Source organism: Urocitellus parryii, chromosome 10, assembly GCF_045843805.1.
Source record: "Urocitellus parryii isolate mUroPar1 chromosome 10, mUroPar1.hap1, whole genome shotgun sequence".
Classification (NCBI taxonomy): domain Eukaryota; kingdom Metazoa; phylum Chordata; class Mammalia; order Rodentia; family Sciuridae; genus Urocitellus; species Urocitellus parryii.
This window is the reverse complement of record NC_135540.1, coordinates 40,817,394-40,836,715: the sequence shown is the minus strand read 5'-3', so window position 1 is coordinate 40,836,715 and position 19,322 is coordinate 40,817,394. Positions and strand designations below refer to the sequence as shown.

The 19,322-nt window shown below is 32.4% G+C and overlaps 1 protein-coding gene across 3 annotated transcripts in view; it reads right to left on the bottom strand.

The window, feature by feature from the left end:
- The window catches only part of Grid2 (glutamate ionotropic receptor delta type subunit 2), a 1,404,794-nt gene that overhangs the window by 724,471 nt on the left and 661,001 nt on the right, over positions 1 to 19,322 (bottom strand). For 2 of the 3 annotated variants that reach the window (XM_077803456.1, XM_077803455.1), the window contains exon 3: positions 447 to 731. The exons of the other annotated variant lie outside the window; for it this stretch is intronic. In XM_077803456.1, coding sequence (XP_077659582.1) covers positions 447 to 731 — 285 coding nt within the window. The remainder of the gene's footprint in view (positions 1 to 446; positions 732 to 19,322) is intronic. 3 annotated transcript variants of the gene reach the window in all.

Genomic DNA, 19,322 nt, shown 5'->3' with positions numbered 1-19,322 from the left:
GGTATGTGCCACTGTGCCCAGCTAGGTGGCAAGATTTTAAAAGTAATTAAGAAGTTATGTTTTCACAGTGTTCTACAATCTATCCAAATGTTCTTATTATTCTAGAAATGTGTACATTTAAAAAAAAAGAATGCAGTATTTATTGTCTTCATGATGTGACATGTGAAAAAACAAGATGTATCAGAGTCATGCTATTTCAAAAACATTTGTAAGCTGAGCGCTAGATATAGGTGTTTATTTTTAAATTTGACTTCAAAGGTACTTAATACAAAAGGATGAACTTAATCGCATTAACAAAGTGTTTGGTTGTTGCTGCTAGATTTATAAAAATATGACAAGAAAACCCCAAATAATGAGTAAGCTCCTGAAATTTTTTCAAGATTTAATGAAGTTACTTTTCATGCAAACATCCACTTATAAAATTCATACAGATTATAAACACTTACCATATTCACTGTCATAGAATATAATGAATTTCTGCCAGGCATACTCTGTGACCACTCTTAGGATAACCTCATTCAAGTAGACAGGTGGACGAACCGAGAGAGTATAATCATCATTCCTGTTGCTCCTGGTGAGGCCACAGCCACTTCTTGGGGTCCCAGCTGTTGAGCGCTGAATGAATAGGTGGGGAATGTGCATGGCATCTGCCAAAGACTGGAGGGACCCTGCTGACGTGCAGCCAATGGAGCTGACCAGGGCCAAGATGCCTTGATTCATAAGTTCACAAGCTGCAAGAGAGCATAGTAATATTGAAGAGGTCAATGGGTTTTGCATATTTTCTCTTTCATTTGACTATGCTAAATAAATAAATAAAGGAACATTCTATATGAGGGGTTCCACAAGTTATAAAGCGCTGTTGGAAAGCAGTTTAAGAATTCTGATCTTATTAGCTATGTGACTATGTGCAAATTACTTACCTTCTAGTGGCTCAATTTCGCCATCTGTGAAAAGGGTAAAATAGCACAAATCTAAATAGGATTATTGCAAGGATTAGAGATAACAAAGTATCTCTTTGAGTCCCATAAACTAGGTATTCAAATAATGGTAGCTAAATTTCTACAATCATCAATTACATTTCAGAGAAAGGATGATTCTTTGATAAGTATATAATATGAAGTTTCAAAAAATATATAATATGTAAACTGTGAATAAATGAAGGTTAAATGAAAGACTTGGTGATACTTTTTCTCTCAAAAAACTGGAGAGATGAAAATTTTTTTGTTCTTTTCCTTGACAGTCAGAAAAATCTCAGGCAAACAAAATACTAAATTTTAACAACTATCTTATTCTGGTTCCCAGATAAATAATTTCTAGTTTCTATCAACGGGATTATGACCTCTGTTGAAAAGTAAATCAGAAAGAATCCAGATAACACTATTACCATTTGAGAAGCTCAGTTTTTATAATTACTTATAAATCTAGATATTTTTCTAGATTTTAGGCATTCTAAGTATAACATTCTGGGAATTTAGACTTTAATGTAGATTTTTTACATAATTCTTCAAAACACCTAAAAGGAAAATTTAAATGGTAAGCCCTTCTATGTAATTAATTGGGGAGTTAATGAAGGCTGATTTAAAATCCAAGTTTAGAAGTACAAGACCAACAATAAGCATATAAAATCAAATACATTATTATGATTGATGTTAAGTCAAACAATAGAAACAAAGTAAATTAATAATTATTTGGAAAATGCTTTTCAAAAATTGCCTCATGAGAGACGTTAGATTGATTTCAAATAAATATGAAAGACAGCATCAAGGATGAATGCTTCTTAAATCATAATTGGTTGAAGTTTTAGAAAAAAATCACATTCAACTCATGTACTACAACTTAATATGCATAGAAAGCAATATGAGTTTATACATGTAATTTCAATAAATACATGCAAGAATCCTGATTAAAAGTTTGTTTCATTATTGTCTTAAACAAGACTATACTCATAAAAGCAAGTGGAAATTAATTTTTCAAAGATTTTGTTTTAAAAGCTCATTTAGCATTTAAAGTCAAAATAAGTTTCTTAAAGTGTATTTGGTTACAGTAAATTTTTGGATTACACTAGTTACAAGTGATTAAGTAAATATAACATTTTATATACCTTCAACATGAAAGTTATAAAATTATACCTTGAAAATTTTTAAACAAAAAATTCAGCTTTAGTACATATAACATTACAGAAAAATTGTATGTTTTAATCTTCAGATTTAGAAGGAGAAATTTCAAATTTGAGAGTTATACATTAATCACAAATAACAAATCAATTTGATTTAGCATGTAATCTTATTTCTTCCAAGCACTGCATTTACCCATGAAAAATTGCAGTCTGAAAATATTAAATGGAAAATTCCAGAAATAATCCATAAGTTTAAATTGCATGCCTTTCTGATAGCCTGATGAACTCTCATACTATCCTGCTCCATCACACCCAGGCTGTGAATGATCTCTTCATCCACACTACCCATGTGGCAGTCATTTAGCAGCCATCTCAGTTATAAGATAGACTGTCAGAGTGTCACAGTGTGGTGTCCCAATAAGAAGGTCAATAGGAACCTAATTCGATGTCACATGCCTAGGCCATTTCCCTTATTTATTTCATCACGTAGAAATTGACCATCTCACATCATCATAAGCAGGGTGAATACTGTACAATAAGGTATTTTAAAAGAAAGACCACATTGGTGTAACTTTTATAACTTTTATATAGTTGTTTTCTTTTTTATTATTAGTAATCATTTTTAATCTCTTACTATGCCTGATTCCTAAATCCAAATTTAACACAAGCATGTGTATAAGAAAAGACATAAGATGTAGTGTTTGGTAAAATCTCTACTTTCTGGCATCCATTGAGGTCAGTTAGTTTCATAAGCAAATGTATCATTTTTAAATTACTATTTGGTATTACCCATCCTGCATTTTGGTATTACCCATCCTAGCAAAAATAAATAAAATTTTCCTATGAAATCAAAATAGAAATTATCAAAAACTATAGTCAAAAACATAACATGTTAGATCTAAATGGTAATTGAGACATCACATTTTCCAAATATGCAAAATCTACTTTAACTGCTATGCTAACTATGATTTGTTCATATGTTAGCGTCCTGGAACTCTATTCTAATAAAGATTCTAAAACTCAATAAAAAAGAAAGCACTATAATTATCTTGTGAGGTTTCTCATAGGAAGAGATTGGGATATTAGTAGGCTGCAAATTATAAACATGCTTTCCTCTTGTAGTGCCCAACCCATTAATTCTCACAGTTGGGAAGAAATCACATATATCTCCTACAAAGAAAAAAGGAAAGGAAAGAAATAGAAGAGGCTGATTTCTAACTATAGCCCAAGATCCTTTTCAACACAGCAAAAAAACAATGGAGAATCTTTTGTTTGTAAACTTAACATTTTGCATGGCAGAGAAAAGATAGAGATTTCCATAAGGAAAACCGCATTTAGAGATTGTCTGTTAAAAGATGAAATCATTTAGAGTTTTAGTTCCACAGGATGCATACACCAGTACATTAGATGGAGTCTGAGAACTGAGCTAGGAAGATCAGAGTGTGCTTGTGCGTTTCCACTTTTTTTTTTTTTTTTAATGAATGTAATCCAAACCAAGGAATTCTCAATTGCATCTTTCTTCCCCACTATTATTTTGACCTCTGTGATTTATTTATACTATGTATGTATGTACATACTCCACATCCATACATATAGTATTGAACAGCTTGTGGTTTTGTGACTCCAGCTGTTTGAGATTTTAACACTATCAAAGATGTCTGGAGCTTGTACTAATTGCTGAAAGCACACTGTTTTTGTTTGTTTGTTTTCTAATATTGTTTGCAATAAGTAACACTTTTGACCCATTTTGGTCATTCAGCATTTATGGAAATAAAGTTGGTTGAATCCATATATACACTTAAGTTAAATAAAGTTCATGTGCACTATCTTTTTAATTTCTAAAACTAAGCAGTTTAAGTCTTCTTTTTCTTTTAAGTGCTGTGAAATGGGTTACCTTTTACTAAATACTCAATGAGAACTTGGTGGAATGTGGGGATGACATCATCCACTCACAATACAAATATTCCTTGTGATATTTTTTTCTGATTTATTTGTAAGGACCAGTTTACCTTGATATGACTTCTTCCTTGGATCTCATCAGGACGTTAGCACATACCTTTCACATGTTTTTATGGTTTGAATAGCCCCCCCAAAGCTAATAATGTTTTAAACTTGATCCCCAATGCAGTGGTGTTAGAAGCTATAGTTTGATGGACATGTTTGGATCATGGGGACACTGCCTTCATGAATGAATGAAGCTGATGCTGTCATTGCAGAAGTGTGTTCCTTGTAAAAGCCTGAGTTTCTTGCCCCTTTCTCATTACTCTATATTCTACCATGGGATACAGAGATAAGCAGACCCTATTCCATTCCAGCTCCTTGATCTTACACTTCCCAGCCTCCAGAACTGTGAAAAATAAGTTTCTATTCTTTATAAGTTTTTCCAGTATCTGGTATTCTGTTAGAGCAGCACAAATGGACCAATACAGTAAAAAAGACTAAACATTGGAATCCCTTCCCACAATACTCTGTGCTCCAAATGCCAATATACAACTTCCTATTGTGGTACTGGGATTATTATTATTATTATTTTATTTATTTTTTTGGTAGCTGTTAGTTTCCAATTATCAGCAGATTTTTTTTCTGGTCACATTAGTGAGACTACATTAAAACTATAAAAAGGAAGTTCACACTAAAAACAAAACAAAACAAACTTTTGAAAACCCAGATTTTTGGCCTTAATTCCCTGAGGCACATAAACTGTACCTCGAAAATTTCCAGGCACACTCAAAATATATATTTTTATTCTTAGTGAATACTCCAAAAGCAGGTAAAAGAAGCGTCTTAAACATCTGACAGTGCTTGACAAGGCATGATAAAAATCAAATGGCTTTTCAAGTCATGAAGCGCAAAATCATCAACTAGCATTTATTCCAATTTTTAGAGAATCATTATAATTTCTATTATGAATTTGAAGCAGAACTTACATATTTGAGTATCACCCTTTCTTTGTTACTTACGTGAAAAATATCTGCTTTTAGTCTCTATATTAAATTTATTACAATTTATTTAGCTTTTCAAAACCTTAAAAATTGTTTCACAATAAAACTGTCAAATATTTATACTCAGTAATGTTTTGCTTTCTACTATGTTTAGAAAGACCTTCTTCCTACAGTCAGAAGATTTACAAAATGATCAGTCTATGTAAAACATCTTCCCAAGCTATACTCTATAATTGCGCAAAGCCTTAAGGAAACATGGCAACTGGATTTCAGAAAACTAAATGAATGTAGAATGTTTTATCTGGTAAAATATGACCTTTATCTCATAATCCCAGCAAGCAAAGAGTAAGAATTAATAAAATTGTGAAAAGAATGGTAATCGAGATCATATTACAGGTTGGTCTTTGAAACTTTCTCCATACTTTCATATAAATTCTAGGTATAAAACTACTATTCTTAAAAGATAGCACAAAAGGATTTTGAAAGTTTTCACCAAAAAGAAATAATAAATGTTTGAGAAGATAGATATGTTTAACCTGATTTAAACATTATGCAATGTATTTATTTAATCAAAACATTATATGGTACACATTAGTGTGTACCATTTTATGTTTTTATGTATAAGTTAAAAATAACTTCAGAAAGGATAGAATTACTGTTCTTCATAATAGGGAACTGCTCAGATTTAGAACTGATTCTTTCAAAATGAGTGACAGAATATTTAATATATTCCAACAAATTATATCCTGTAAAAAAATTAAATAAGATCTCACTACAAAGATATAGATAGCAATGCATTTATGTTTATGTAAGAAGAGAAAATGACCCCAAACAATATTTTACATTGCTTTCTCAATTGTTGCTACTTTGCTATCTTTCCAGATAGCATCACCAAGACTCAGAAGTCACCTTCACTTTTTCTCTTTTATTCTCTATGCCTCTCCACATTAACTTGTTTAACACATATTTTTTTAAAATTTAGTTGTTAATGGACACATTACCTTTACTTTATTTATTTATGTGGTGTTGAAGATCGAATCTAGTGCTCCATGCATGCAAGGCAAGTGTTCTACTACTGAGACACAACCCCAGCTCTTAACACATCATTTAAATTCTACATCCTAAATATTTCTTGTAACCATTCCCTTCTTAAAATATCTACAGCCAGTTTCTCCATTCAACCTATACCATCTCTAACAGAGTTAATGAAACTCTCCAAGTTCATGTGATTCCATAGCCCCAGCTTATCCTTTCTTCAATCAACCACACCATTAATAGTGTATATTTTTTAAAAATTCATCATATCATTCCCATGTTTTGAAGATCCAAAGGGGAGACTAATGAGAAATGACAACTAAGTACAATGTGAGATCCTAGATAAGAATCCAGGATGGGAAGAAGTTATGAGTGGAAAAGTTTGTAAATTTTGAACAAGATCTGTAGGTTAGTTAAGGATACTCTATGAATGTCAATTGACTGTTCTTGATAATTTAACTATATCTATGTAAAAAGTGAACATTAAAGGGATCTGGGTGAGGACTCTGAGTGAATTTTTTCTATATATCTAAAATTGCTTAAAAATGAAAAGTTAAAGACAAATAAAACTGTCAATGAATTGGCACTTCTGTTAAAAAAAAAAAAATCCTGAAACCTTAGCATGGCATATAAAATTCTTTCTGACATTTCATGTTCAACTTATATCTTCCCATTATTCCACATACCCTCCTATAATCATGCTATTTATACACTAATTATATTCCTTCAGCAGTTTATGGGCTTATACAAAGAGAAATTTTTGACATATTCACAATATTGCATCTTCAATTCAAAATCACAGTACTTTCATTGTATCATCATTTATTTACATCTTTTAAATTTCTCCAAAGCAACCTTTTGTAGTATTCAATATATATATATTGAATACTTTATGCAATATATTTATTTACATATATATGTTGCATTTGCTTTTTCAGATTTATTCCTAAGTATTTTATACATTTATCTTTTATTGTAAATGGTACTTTTAATTTCCAGTTTTTGTTACAATATAGATAAACTCAGATTTTTGTAGCTTGATTCTGTATCATGAAACTTTGTTCTAGTTTTCATTTTATAGATTCTGTAGGATTTTATATGTAGATAATCATGTTATCTGCAAATAAGAGCTGCTTTACGTCTTCTTTTCTAATCTGTATGCCATTTATTTCTTTTTCATATCTTATTACACTGGCTATTAACACCAGTAGTATATTGAATAGATGTGGTGATGGCATCTGACCCTTTTCTTGATCTTACAGGAAAAGCAATTGGTGTTTTACAATTAAGTTAAAGACTAGAATTGTTTTTGACCACAGTCTTTATAAGGTTGAGGAATTTTCATTATCCCTGAGATTAGTTTGTTCAAGAATGGAGTAGCTGAGAGTTTCTTCAGGAATGGATGTTGAATTTTCTATATTTATTGAGATAATAATATAAGTTTCTTCTTTTAGTCTGCTAATATGGGTAATTGCACTAACTTTTTTCCAAATGTTAAGCTATCCTGTCAAGGATAATGCTGGCCTCAGTAAATGAGTTGGAATGTAGTCACAATTTTCAATGAATTATTTTTGTGTCGTCAATGTTATTTCTTTCCTAAATGTTTGGGAGAACTCATCAATGAAAATTTCTGAACCCATAGAATCTGTTTGACAATAGATATAGAAATCATCAGCTTATCTGTCTTTTGAGTGAGACTTGGTAGTTTGTATCTTTAAAGAAATTTGCCCTTTTCGTCTAAGTTGTTAAATTTACTGGCATACAGGTATTTATAATATTCCCTTATGGTACTGTACAAAATCTCTCTTTTGCTCTTCATCAATCTAGCTAATGGATTAGCAATTTGTTAATTTTTTTCAAAATCTTTTGGTTTCATTGGGTTTTTTTCTCCATTACTTTTTTTTCTTTTCTATTTCATTGATTTCCAATCTGATCTTTAGTCATTTATTTCTGCTGGTACTGTAGATATAACACAGGGGCATTCTGCCACAGAGCTGCATCCTTAGCCCTTTTCATTTTTTATTTTGAGACAGGGTCTCACTAAATTACTTATACTACCTTTGAACTTCTGATTCTCCAGTCTCATCCTATTGAATATCTGGGATTGGAGGAGGGCGCCACTACACCTGGTTTGGACTAATCCTTTCCTTTTAACTTGAGTTTAGTTTCCTTCTATGTATTGCTTCAGTTTATCCTCTTTCTGCTGAATCTCCCATTATTTACATTTACCACACTTATTTTTATAGTCTTTAGTAATTCTAATAACTGGGGCATAGCTCAATGTATTTCTATTACTTTACTTTCTGACTATTGATTGCTATTTCTTGCATTTTTGTGTATCCTGTAATTTCATTTGGATTGCTTTGAGGGTCTGTAGAGACTGAAAGTAGTAGAATATATTAGCATACCCTTTCCTCCTGTCAGGCTGTTAGTATGTAGAGTGTGTGTGTGTGTGTGTGTGTGTGTGTGTGTGTGCACGCACGCGTGTGTATTTTCTGGTTTTGTTGTCATTACAGTCTTAAAAATAACTATTAGTTTTTCATTGCATTGTACTTGGAGTGGGGCCTGCCCTGCAAGAGACTTTTCATTGTTGATTCTGTTTTTCCCTCAGCTTTCAGCTGTCCTTTGACAGATGCACCAAATGGAGGTACCTGTGTGAGTCCTGGCCCCATCTCCTAGAGTAAAATATTGTGCACTTGGTTTTCTGCTGACCTGCTCCAGCTCAGTCCCAAGTAAGCTGTGTGCTCCTGAGATTTCTCAGTGATGCCAATCACCTGGAGAAAGTTTCCTGGATCCCAAAACTAGCTAACTTCAGCTTGATATTTATAAATAATTTTGGACTTAGATGACTTTCTAACTCTCTCCCAGGTGTCTTTACCAGCAGCATTTGATCTTTCCAGAGGGTTATTTTGCCTTCCCCCAAATCTTAAGATTTTTATTGAGTAGGTAAAAAAAGGAGAGATAAATGTGTGAAGTACTGTGCTTGCTTACCTAGAACATCCAGCACCTGTAACATGCCTATACCACCGAGGGCAGCTCTATTTGATACCTGTTGGTTCCACTTTCTTGGGAGCACTTATTGGAGGTCTGTGACTATAACAGAACCTCACCTCCACTGCCCATATCTGCTATTCCAAACAAACATAGCAGCTCACACTTAGCATTAGTGCATTTATTAAAATTCTGAGTGATATTTTTTTTTTCTAGCCTGCATGGAAGGCAGTATTTTGTTACTCCTTTACACTAGACTGTTAAATGTGTTCTGTCTCTCCTTAATGGAACTTGCCACTCTTTGCATTTTTGATATTTGGCTATATTGAAAGAAGTTAAGCTCAATGAAGATATAATTTTTTAGATTATTTGACTTTTTCCAAAATTTTTAAAATTTTAATTTTGTTAAATATGATAACAGAATGTATTACAATTCATATTACACATATAGAGCACAATTTTTCATATATCTGGTTGTACACCAAGTATATTCACACCATTCATGTCTTCATACATGTAGTTAGGGTAATGATCTCCATTTCCTTCCACCATCTTTCCTATCCCAATGCCCCCTCCCTTCCCCTTCCTCCCTTTTGCCCTAGCTAGAGTTTATCTAATCCTCCTATGCCCCCTCCCAACCACATTATGAATCCTTAAATCAGAGAAAACATTTAACATTTGGCTTTTGGGGATTGGCTAACTTCACTTAGCATTATATTTCCCAACTCTATCCATTTACCTGCAAATGCCATGGTTTTATTATTGTTTAATGCTGAATAATATTCCATTATGTATATATACCACATTTTCTTTATCCATTCATCTACTGAAGTGCATCTAGGTTGGTTTCATAGTTCAGTTATTGTGAATTGTGCTACTATAAACATTGATGTGGCTGCATCCCTGTAATATGCTGTTTTAAGTATTTTGGGTATAGACCAAGGAGGGATAGCTGGGTCAAATGTTGGTTCCATTCCCAGTTTTCCAAGGATTCTCCATACTGCTTTCCATAATGGCTGCTTTTTCTCAATTTTGAGGGTGGGAATAACTTTCTCTATGTTGTTTTACAAGTCAAGCAGTCAAATTCAATTACTCTTTGAATGTTCTTATAACATTTTGAAAGTACTTAATGCATTGTAATCACGTATGCATGCAAGCCTTCTGGATTAAACATTGTCTTTTCCAGTGTTTTTTGGAAACCAATACTTTTCACCTTATAAACTCAATCCCAGATCATTAGTTATGTTGAGACAGATATTTACATACTTTTAATTAGGAAGACAGTACACTGCTTCCAGCTATCACCAAGAATATATATATATATATATATATATATATATATATATATATATATATATATATTAAAACAGGTATTGAACCTAGGGATTGCTTAACCACTGAGTCACATCCCCATCCCATTTTATATTTTATTTAGAGTCAGGGTCTCACTGAGTTTCTTAGGGCCTCGCAAAGTTACTGAATCTGGCTTTGAATTCGCAATCATCTTGCCTCAGCCTCCTGAGCCTCTGGGATCACAGGCGTGCACCACTGCACCAGACTACCAAGGATAATTTTTACACTAATGTTTTATTCTTTCTTTCTTCCTTTTATGGTGGCAGGATTTGGAGCTAGATCCTGTGCATGCTAGGAAAGCACTCTGGTACTGAGCTACATCGCCAGACCCTAATATTTTATTCTCTACAGCAGTGTCATTTAGGCACACTCAATACCTGAAAGCAAATTGCTCCTCTTTGTGGAAATTTTCTTTCCATAAGCTACAGACCCTCCATGATCACCTGTCTGGCCATGACTCTGACCTAAAGTCCTTTAACTCTCAGTTTTGGTCACTCTATGTTAGCCACTCTGATGTTTTTGTTTGTTGTTTGTGAAGTCATTGTTCTTCTTCTTTCCTCTGCCTGGAGTGCTATTTACTCAGACAGCCCTTCATCACCCCCCCTTCTACTAGTCCTCTGCCCCTGCAGCCCATCTCTCATAGTTCCTTGTTATTTACTTCCTCTTGATCTTTTTTAATGTTTTTCCCTAATAGTTATTATCTGACTCTATTTTACATGTCTTTTTCTATTTTTCTTTACTTTCTTTTCCACTTTGACATTATTTACACAACAGCTTTGTCTATTTTGCACAATGCTTCATGCCAAAAACATAGAATAGACACTGACGTACTAGAGACACTCAGTGAACATTTGTTGAATGAATAGGTAATTGAACAAACAATATAGTCACAGACTAATCTATGACACATGGCGTAAGGCAGGTTAGTATTACTATGCATGTCCTTTTAACCTTATTAGCTCAATTTCAAGTTACTCAATATGTTTTTCTTAAAGAAATGGTCCACTTGTGATGATAAAGAAGATTTCTAAATGGAGTTGACAATAGTGAGAAGAGCAAAATGAGAAGAATCTGTCCTTTGCAAAAAAAAAAAAAAGTATTGTTTAGCATTTCCAGTGCATGCTGTTTAGAAATATTGACATTCTTTGGTAATAGGATTAGCATATGTAAGTTCCATGAGAAAAGAAATGTGCTTTTTTTTTTTTTAATCAGATAATCAGATGTGCCTGGCTCATAGAAGACCTTAGTTAATATTCCTTAAAGCCCCCAAAGCAGTATGATATGTAATAGATTAAACCATATAATTAATTGTTTGTGCATCTTGGAAGCTTTTGTACTAGCAATATATCAAATAGCAATATATCATGTCTTTTCCCTATTTAATCTGTAAACATTAAAATAATCTTTTAATAATAAATCTTTTAGATGCTTTTAAAACAGGCAGAGGAATTTTTATTTCAAAATAAACTGAAGTAGCTATTCTATTTATTTTATAGCAATTATCAAAATTCATGATTGTTCTAACATAATATATTCATTCCAATTCATTTGAAGGATGATTTTGATTTTTCCTTGATCTTTAATTTAACTGTGATTTTGTCTTGATGATATTAAGACAAGTAGTTGATCTAGTTCAGAAGAGCTAGATCACAGTTACCATTTATGGATTGATCATCACTATCACAATTTTTTGATAATCACATTTCACATAGCATGAAATGCACTTGGATATATACTCCATTTGAAAGTAATTTTTGTAAACTAAAGTTTGTTTTCATATTATAATCTTACTAATAATGTCTCTCAACATAGTATCAGAAGCATTTGTTTTTCTGGGGGAAACTGTCTATGTACTTCACAAAACCATGGAATACAGTAAAAGGTCAGAAACACCATTTAGTCGGTAGCTTGGCCCCTGCTAGCACCAATTATGAAGTGAAAGGAGATAATTCTTGAAAAGTATAGCATAAAATCTTTGGCAAATTTTTCAAAAGACAGCTTTTCTACTAAGTCCTTTCTCCTATTTTTTTTTTTTTCTTTTTGTTTAAGCAGCACTATGCAAGATGCTGAAAAGGTCTTTACTTAAATCTTTGACTCTTAATTTTGTGGGCAATTCCCTTATACATGTGATCATGTTTCTTCTAAGAAAAGGTATAAAATCAAAACTTTAAGCTGATCTGACAATCATTGTAACATAGACATCAACATGGAAAAATAAAAAGCCAAAAACTAACCAAGCCCCCATTCCTCCTACTATTGCCTAGAAACTTCTGCTTTCAGAGAAAAGCATGAGCAAATATATTAGCTGTAGAGACTGAGACCTAGGGTGTAAGTAAAGAATCTTGAATTGTAGTCCTAGTTCAGAAGTGAATCAGTGTTGTGCCCTGTGCAGTCGTTTTTTTCTCTTTGGGTTTCAGCTTCTTCAAGCATTAAAGGCGGTCATTAGACTAGATGTTTTTTAACATAATTCTCCCAAGAGACACCTAATGACATTTCTCTCTCCCTCTTTTCCCCTTCCTTTCCTCTGGTTGGCACATTCTAACTTAATTGGTGACACTTTGGCCTGATGGTGCTTCTATTTCTTTAAGGTGATTTTACATATGTCTGGTTTATTCTAAGGGCATTTTTATTTTCTTGTTTCCATGCTGAGGTTGGATGCTAATAGAGAATCACTAGACTCTTACAAGCTTACAATGAAGAGTATAATGGATTTTATTCACAATGTGTCTTTTTAAAAAGTGTTCTGGCATTATAGACATTTTTAAATGCATTTTCCTGGTACTGTGTAGGAATTTAAGGGCTGTTCAAAGAAAAGCTTATTCATTGCAATGAAACTATTTTCCTCTAAATATGTTATATATATTATACACATACATATGATTTTCTTTCCCCACAACTCCCTAAAAAAGAAGAAAATTTAAAGCTTTAACATAATACTCTCATTACTAAAATTTTCTCTTCCTTTTTTAGAGAAAGGACAGATCACTTTGAGGAATAAATTAGATTTTGCGTGGCTGTATATCAAGTCAGTAATTTCTAGAAATTGCTTTTCTTATGATGACACTCTTGTCCCTATGTTGTGCCATGAAACCCCATAATACTTTATACTAGATAGCATCTACAATGACATACCACCCTCAACTCTTCCCAAATGGCATCCATAGAAATTGTTTTAATGAGAATTAGATGTTCCAATTCCAAAGAAATGGTTTATCTACAGTAATAATGTCATAATTATATTTCTCATAACTTTAGAAATTTCATTTCCAAACTTTTTTTAATCTCTTTGCCACCATAAATACCTATGAAGTAAACAGGGATCGTTATACCCTATTTGCTTCATAAGGCTCTTGTAAGTCACAAATTAAAACATGTATCTGAAAGTACTTTTTCAACAGCAAAGTTATACTTTATTATGGTTTGTAAACTCATTATTCACATAATTTTTACTCTCTGAATTGAAGCTTTCTCAAATACAATTTGAATCAAATGATTTCTAAAAATCACAATCAATTAAAGGTAAAGGTCTATATTCACTCATTCATCACCTACTAAGGACCTGGCAAAAGGACACAAAAACAGAGGAATAGAGATGCCCACATGCTTTCAAAGCTAATAGTTTCACCGTGAGTCTTGGCAACACCACATTAAGCAAATATAGATAACACATTTATTTAAAAGGAAACATATGACTAAATATGCAAATATTAATTGAGTTTAAATAGCTGTTTAATGTTACAATGTGATTTGGATTAATTTAACCTGAACTTTAAATTCCTTAAGAAGGGTAACATTTAAAACTTCATTTTTATTGGCACAGTATCCATGCTTAATAACTATTTAATAAATAAATATTCAATGAATAAAAATAAGTTATATCTTGAAGGAGAATTGATTTTTATAAATGAGAAGGAAGGAAGAGGGCATCATGAATGCAGAAGAAGAATTTAAATATTGAACATTTCCTTTTTGGGGGAAAGACAATATGGGAAAAGACCATCATCAGACAACCTTACTCTTATTTTCAGAGTGAACTAAAAGAGGGTTATGTTATGTACTATGGTCTGAAAATGCATGTGCCCCATAATTCATATGTTGACATTTAGCCCCCATGGTGATGATATTAAGGGGGCTGTCTTTGGGAAGTGATTACATCAGAAAGGCAGGATCTCATAACCTAATGAGAAGACTTCAACGGGATTAGTGCCACTATTAAGGAAGCATGATGGAGCTTCCTTACCTCTTCTACCACACACATGTGTCGCAAGAACCATCTATGAGGGTCAGGCCTCCACCAGACACCAATCTGTTGGAACCTTGATCTTGGACTTCCCAGCCTCCAGAACTGTGAGCTTTAAATTTCTTTTGTTGATAAATTATCCAGTCTGGGTTATTTATTTAGAGCAGACTGAAGGAATCTAAGACAACCTATAAACCGAACAAAAGAGAACTAATGGAAAGATAATTTTAAAAGCTGTATATTACTCAGGATTCTGGGGCAGCCTCACTGATGATAGTGCCACTTGTCATATAGCAATCAAAGAAGGGTTTGTTGTAGTATTAGACTAAGAGGAAGAATTTCATAGAGCACTGGGAATTATAAGTGGCATGGACAAGTAGTCATTTAGGTTTCAGGCAGGGAGAACTGCTGATTGAGTCATAATTTTTCCTGGCACATGTTTATTCAGGAATAGTGATTACAATCACTCTTATCCTCTTCAAATAATGACCTGTTTACCGAGTAGAGGTTTAATAGTAATGAGATGAAACAAGTGTAGTGAAGTTACAGTGTTACTATTCTCCATATATCTTGCTATCATTCACAGTTGATTTTGTGTGGATTCTATAATACAAAGAGAGAAAAGAACAGTGCCATTTCAATGATGTTTATAAGAGAGTAAAATCTAAACTCTGATATGCTGGTTACCTGTATGTGTTCTACAAATACAGTATCTTGGTGTTAATTCTGGTTCTTAGGATCTTTAGCAGTATGACTTTAGAAAACTTCCTGAGCCTTTCTGGGTCTCACTTATCTCATTTTACATGAATATATACTGCTGAGAAGTTCTGTAAAAATTAATCAACTAAATACATCTGAGGGTAGTTCTGGGTATATAATGTTAGCCATTATTTTTAAATTTGAATTTTTAACAGAAGGGGGTACATGAAAAGAGACTGTAATATACTCTATTAGGAAGGGAAGATGAGATTCATTTAAATAGATGCTTACAAAATCATGGGGAAAATGAATTGTTAGGATAGTAGAGGAAATTCTGAATCATTACTGATGCAACAAATGACTACTAGCTACCTATGGTGTGCAAATCTGTGTTTGATACTATAATTCAAGAAAACTATGAATTCCATGAAAATTCTTTCAACTCAAGCTTTACTTCTGAAACTTACAAATTTCCCAAATTTTCTGGAAATATTCATATTCTGTATTTTTATGACTTCTTTTATTAGAATTTTCTGAAAAAGATCAACTGATTTTCTCAGCTTGGCTTGCCTCAAGCTCCATGTAAGTTAGGACGGGAGTGATAAACTAAAGGCGGTCCTTTTCTTTTGGCCCTTCACTGAGTACAGTCACAGGAATCAGCCAAAATAATTAAGGCTATCAGCTTGACATTTTCTCTCACTCTGAGTAAATAAACTTGTACAAACTGTGTAAGTTCCTGAAATATCTTGCTAAAGCCGTGTGGGGTTGGGCTGAGCAGAAACCACTGTCAACGACCCCTGATGGCTTGAATTTTTAAATTAGAATTTAAATGAGATCGTCTTTAAACATAATTCATTTTACATAATTTTAAAAACTAGGTTGAGATTTTCTGGTGATGTTTAGAACTCTCTTGGGTTCTTTGTCTACTTATCAGTTAAGTGGAAAAAGAAATTAAATTTAGTAGTCTTATCACAACATATCTTTTTAAAAACTTTAAAACATTTTGTTGCTGATATTCCCATTTTGACTTTGTATTAAAGCATAAGTATGTGATAATCTTTGTCTTATTCATTTACTGTTCTTAAAACATTAAATTAACTTTGGAAAGCATGGCTTCCATTTATAATACAAGGAACAGAATGTTTTGCCAAATCTATATTGGAAACAAGTAGCAAAATCAAATTGGAATAAGCTTATTTTTCAATTGATTCCGTATAGAAATGTTTAAAACAATGATAGCTCCACTAAAAACAAACTAAGCTAAGTCATCAACATGAAATATCTTTAAATACACATTAATATATTTAGAAGAGTGAAACTAGAGTTGAGGATGCAGTAGATATTTATTGAAAAAATATGTCAATTTCATTTTCTTTCAAGCTTAAAATATAAGGAAGAAAAATCTCTGGTTTAGGTGAAAATGGTCTGAAATTTTGGGTGACTCCAATCTTACTGATAATTCACTGGAGTGCTTTCTACTTTGATCAAAGCAGTGCAATATCACCTACTCTTGCCCTTTGTTTTTGCATATTAGTCAGAGAGGTACAGGGAAGGAAGAGCTTAGAAAAAGGCAGTTGGATGTGGAGAGAGGAAACCTAATAATCCAAAGGACTCTGAATTTCACTAATGCATCTGGCAAATTGCTAGTAGTACTGATATGAAATTGGTTTAATTCTAAAATTATAATTCTATCATTATAATTTATAAAATTAGCTTTTATTTCCAAAACTCAAACCATTTGGGTGGTATCTTATATTACTATTTAGAAGAAGAAAAAAAATGCATAGGAGAGAATTACATAGAAAATAGTATTCCTGGTTTTATTCTCTGTAAGTAGGACAAGAAATATACAAAAACATTTGTGAATAGATAATATTATACTTCTTTGAATAAGGGTACTATATTTTTTTAATATTACATAGTATAAAGTGCTGCACTTAATATGTTAAATATTCAATAAATATTATATTCATAAATATGTATTATTTGTTTAACCTTCTGATATTATAGGGCATTCAGAAAAAAAATCTATCTAATTTAAACAAGTATATTTAGAAGTTATATTATGGGCTTTGTGAGCAAACTACTATTCATGTATTTAAAGATTTTATAATTTAGGGTGAAAAGGCAGCCTAAATAATATGTACAAGTCTATTTATTCATCTGAAGAACAGAGGTGTTATTGCTTAGAGGCTAATTTGGAAACAGAAAAATATTTGAAAAATGTAGGCTACTATTACAGTTATTAAAAGAGGGTTATTCATTGATTTTGGAAATGCAAAATCTTACAAAACAAAATTATATTTATTTCCAAAGAATAAAGCACTTATTAGAAAAATGCACACTATCATCTACGATTTTTGCAATTGACAGTAAACCATTAGCCACTTCCTAAGCATCCATCAAGATCATTTCTTCTGTTTCACTCTATAAATTCAAATATATTAGTGTTTAGGCCGTCTGAGTAGGAGGAAAATGAGATTTGTTCAGGGGAGTTAGGATAAATTAATTACAGATTTGCTGCCCTGAGTAAATAATCCTAAAGTTTATTGCACAACTTGATTATTATCAAGTATGTGTCTTCTGCACACAATTCCCTATGCAATATCCATTAAGGATCATGCTAAACATAGATCAAATTGTAGCCTGAAACAGAATCCTTGGCATATAATATTAATTATCAGATATGAGTGAAAACATGCATACCTCTTGATGTCAATCTCTTTTAATTAAGGGCAAAATGAGATCATTATAATTCCAAATTGCAAATCCTTCCCCTCTGTTGAATCTTATGGTACTGTTTTTTCAATTTCTCTCATCACACAAGAAAGCTGTTGTAGGAGGTTCAGAAAGCCAGACTATCACTGCTGCCAGAGCCAAGACTGACAACAGAATGCAGTCATCTCCCTGCAGTGACTCTGGAATTCATTCATTTTGAAAAGCAACATTTTCAACACAACTTATAATTTTATATTAGGATAAACTCTTTTCCAGCAACCATTTTTACGAATAGATGTAGGAAGTTTTTAAAGATGGTAATGATCCACGTGAGAATAACATTAAGTCAAAATCAACTATTTTATTAATATATAGCACTGAATAAAACCATCTCCTTTTCAGAATGAGAAAATACTTTATAAAATCAAGGCCAAGTTTGTTCCCTTGCAAGAGTTCAAAATGTTGAATTGACTCTGAGACTACATAAAGGTTTATTTAAAAAATACAAAATGGAAAACATCTCTCCTTTGAGTCCTGAAGTGCCTTTAACAGACTTTAGTTGCCCTCTCTTGAGTGTGAATAAAGGAATTAGAACAAGAAAATATTGTGAAAAATTAGAGTGAAAGAAGCTGTGTGATATATTTCTTCATGTTGTTTTCACATTATCAGAGAAAATTTAACTAGTGAAAAACATATTTATAATCATCTTTAATAAATGTATTAACTACTATCTTCAGCTTTAGTCAGAATGATATTACCTAGAAGGTAGGCATATGTATGTGTGTATCTTTGCATGGATCTAAGGACAACTTTATTTATAATTGGTAGATTACTTCTTCCTCCTTCATCTTTTAATTTTTCAAACTACAAAATGTGGAAAGAAGATAACAATCACCCAAGTTCTTTTTACTAACTGAACTAATTATCAAATTATACTCCCAAATAAAAGATAGGGCATACTTTTATTTGGGTGTTTAAGATGTGAATGTTATTTTAATGGTAAAACTTTAAGCCAGAAAGCTCTTTTACTTTATATAGCATTAGTTAGACCAAACTACAGTTCTGGGAAGCAAAGAATGAAGAGCAAATCTGTCTCATTCCCTCTTGGGAGGTGGCAATGCTGACCTTAACCAGATCTCCTTAGAAACATCCTTCTGTAACTTCTAGCTGAGACAACCCAGGAAAAATGCTTTTATATAGGAGCATTTTTTTGCAAGTTATTCTAAGA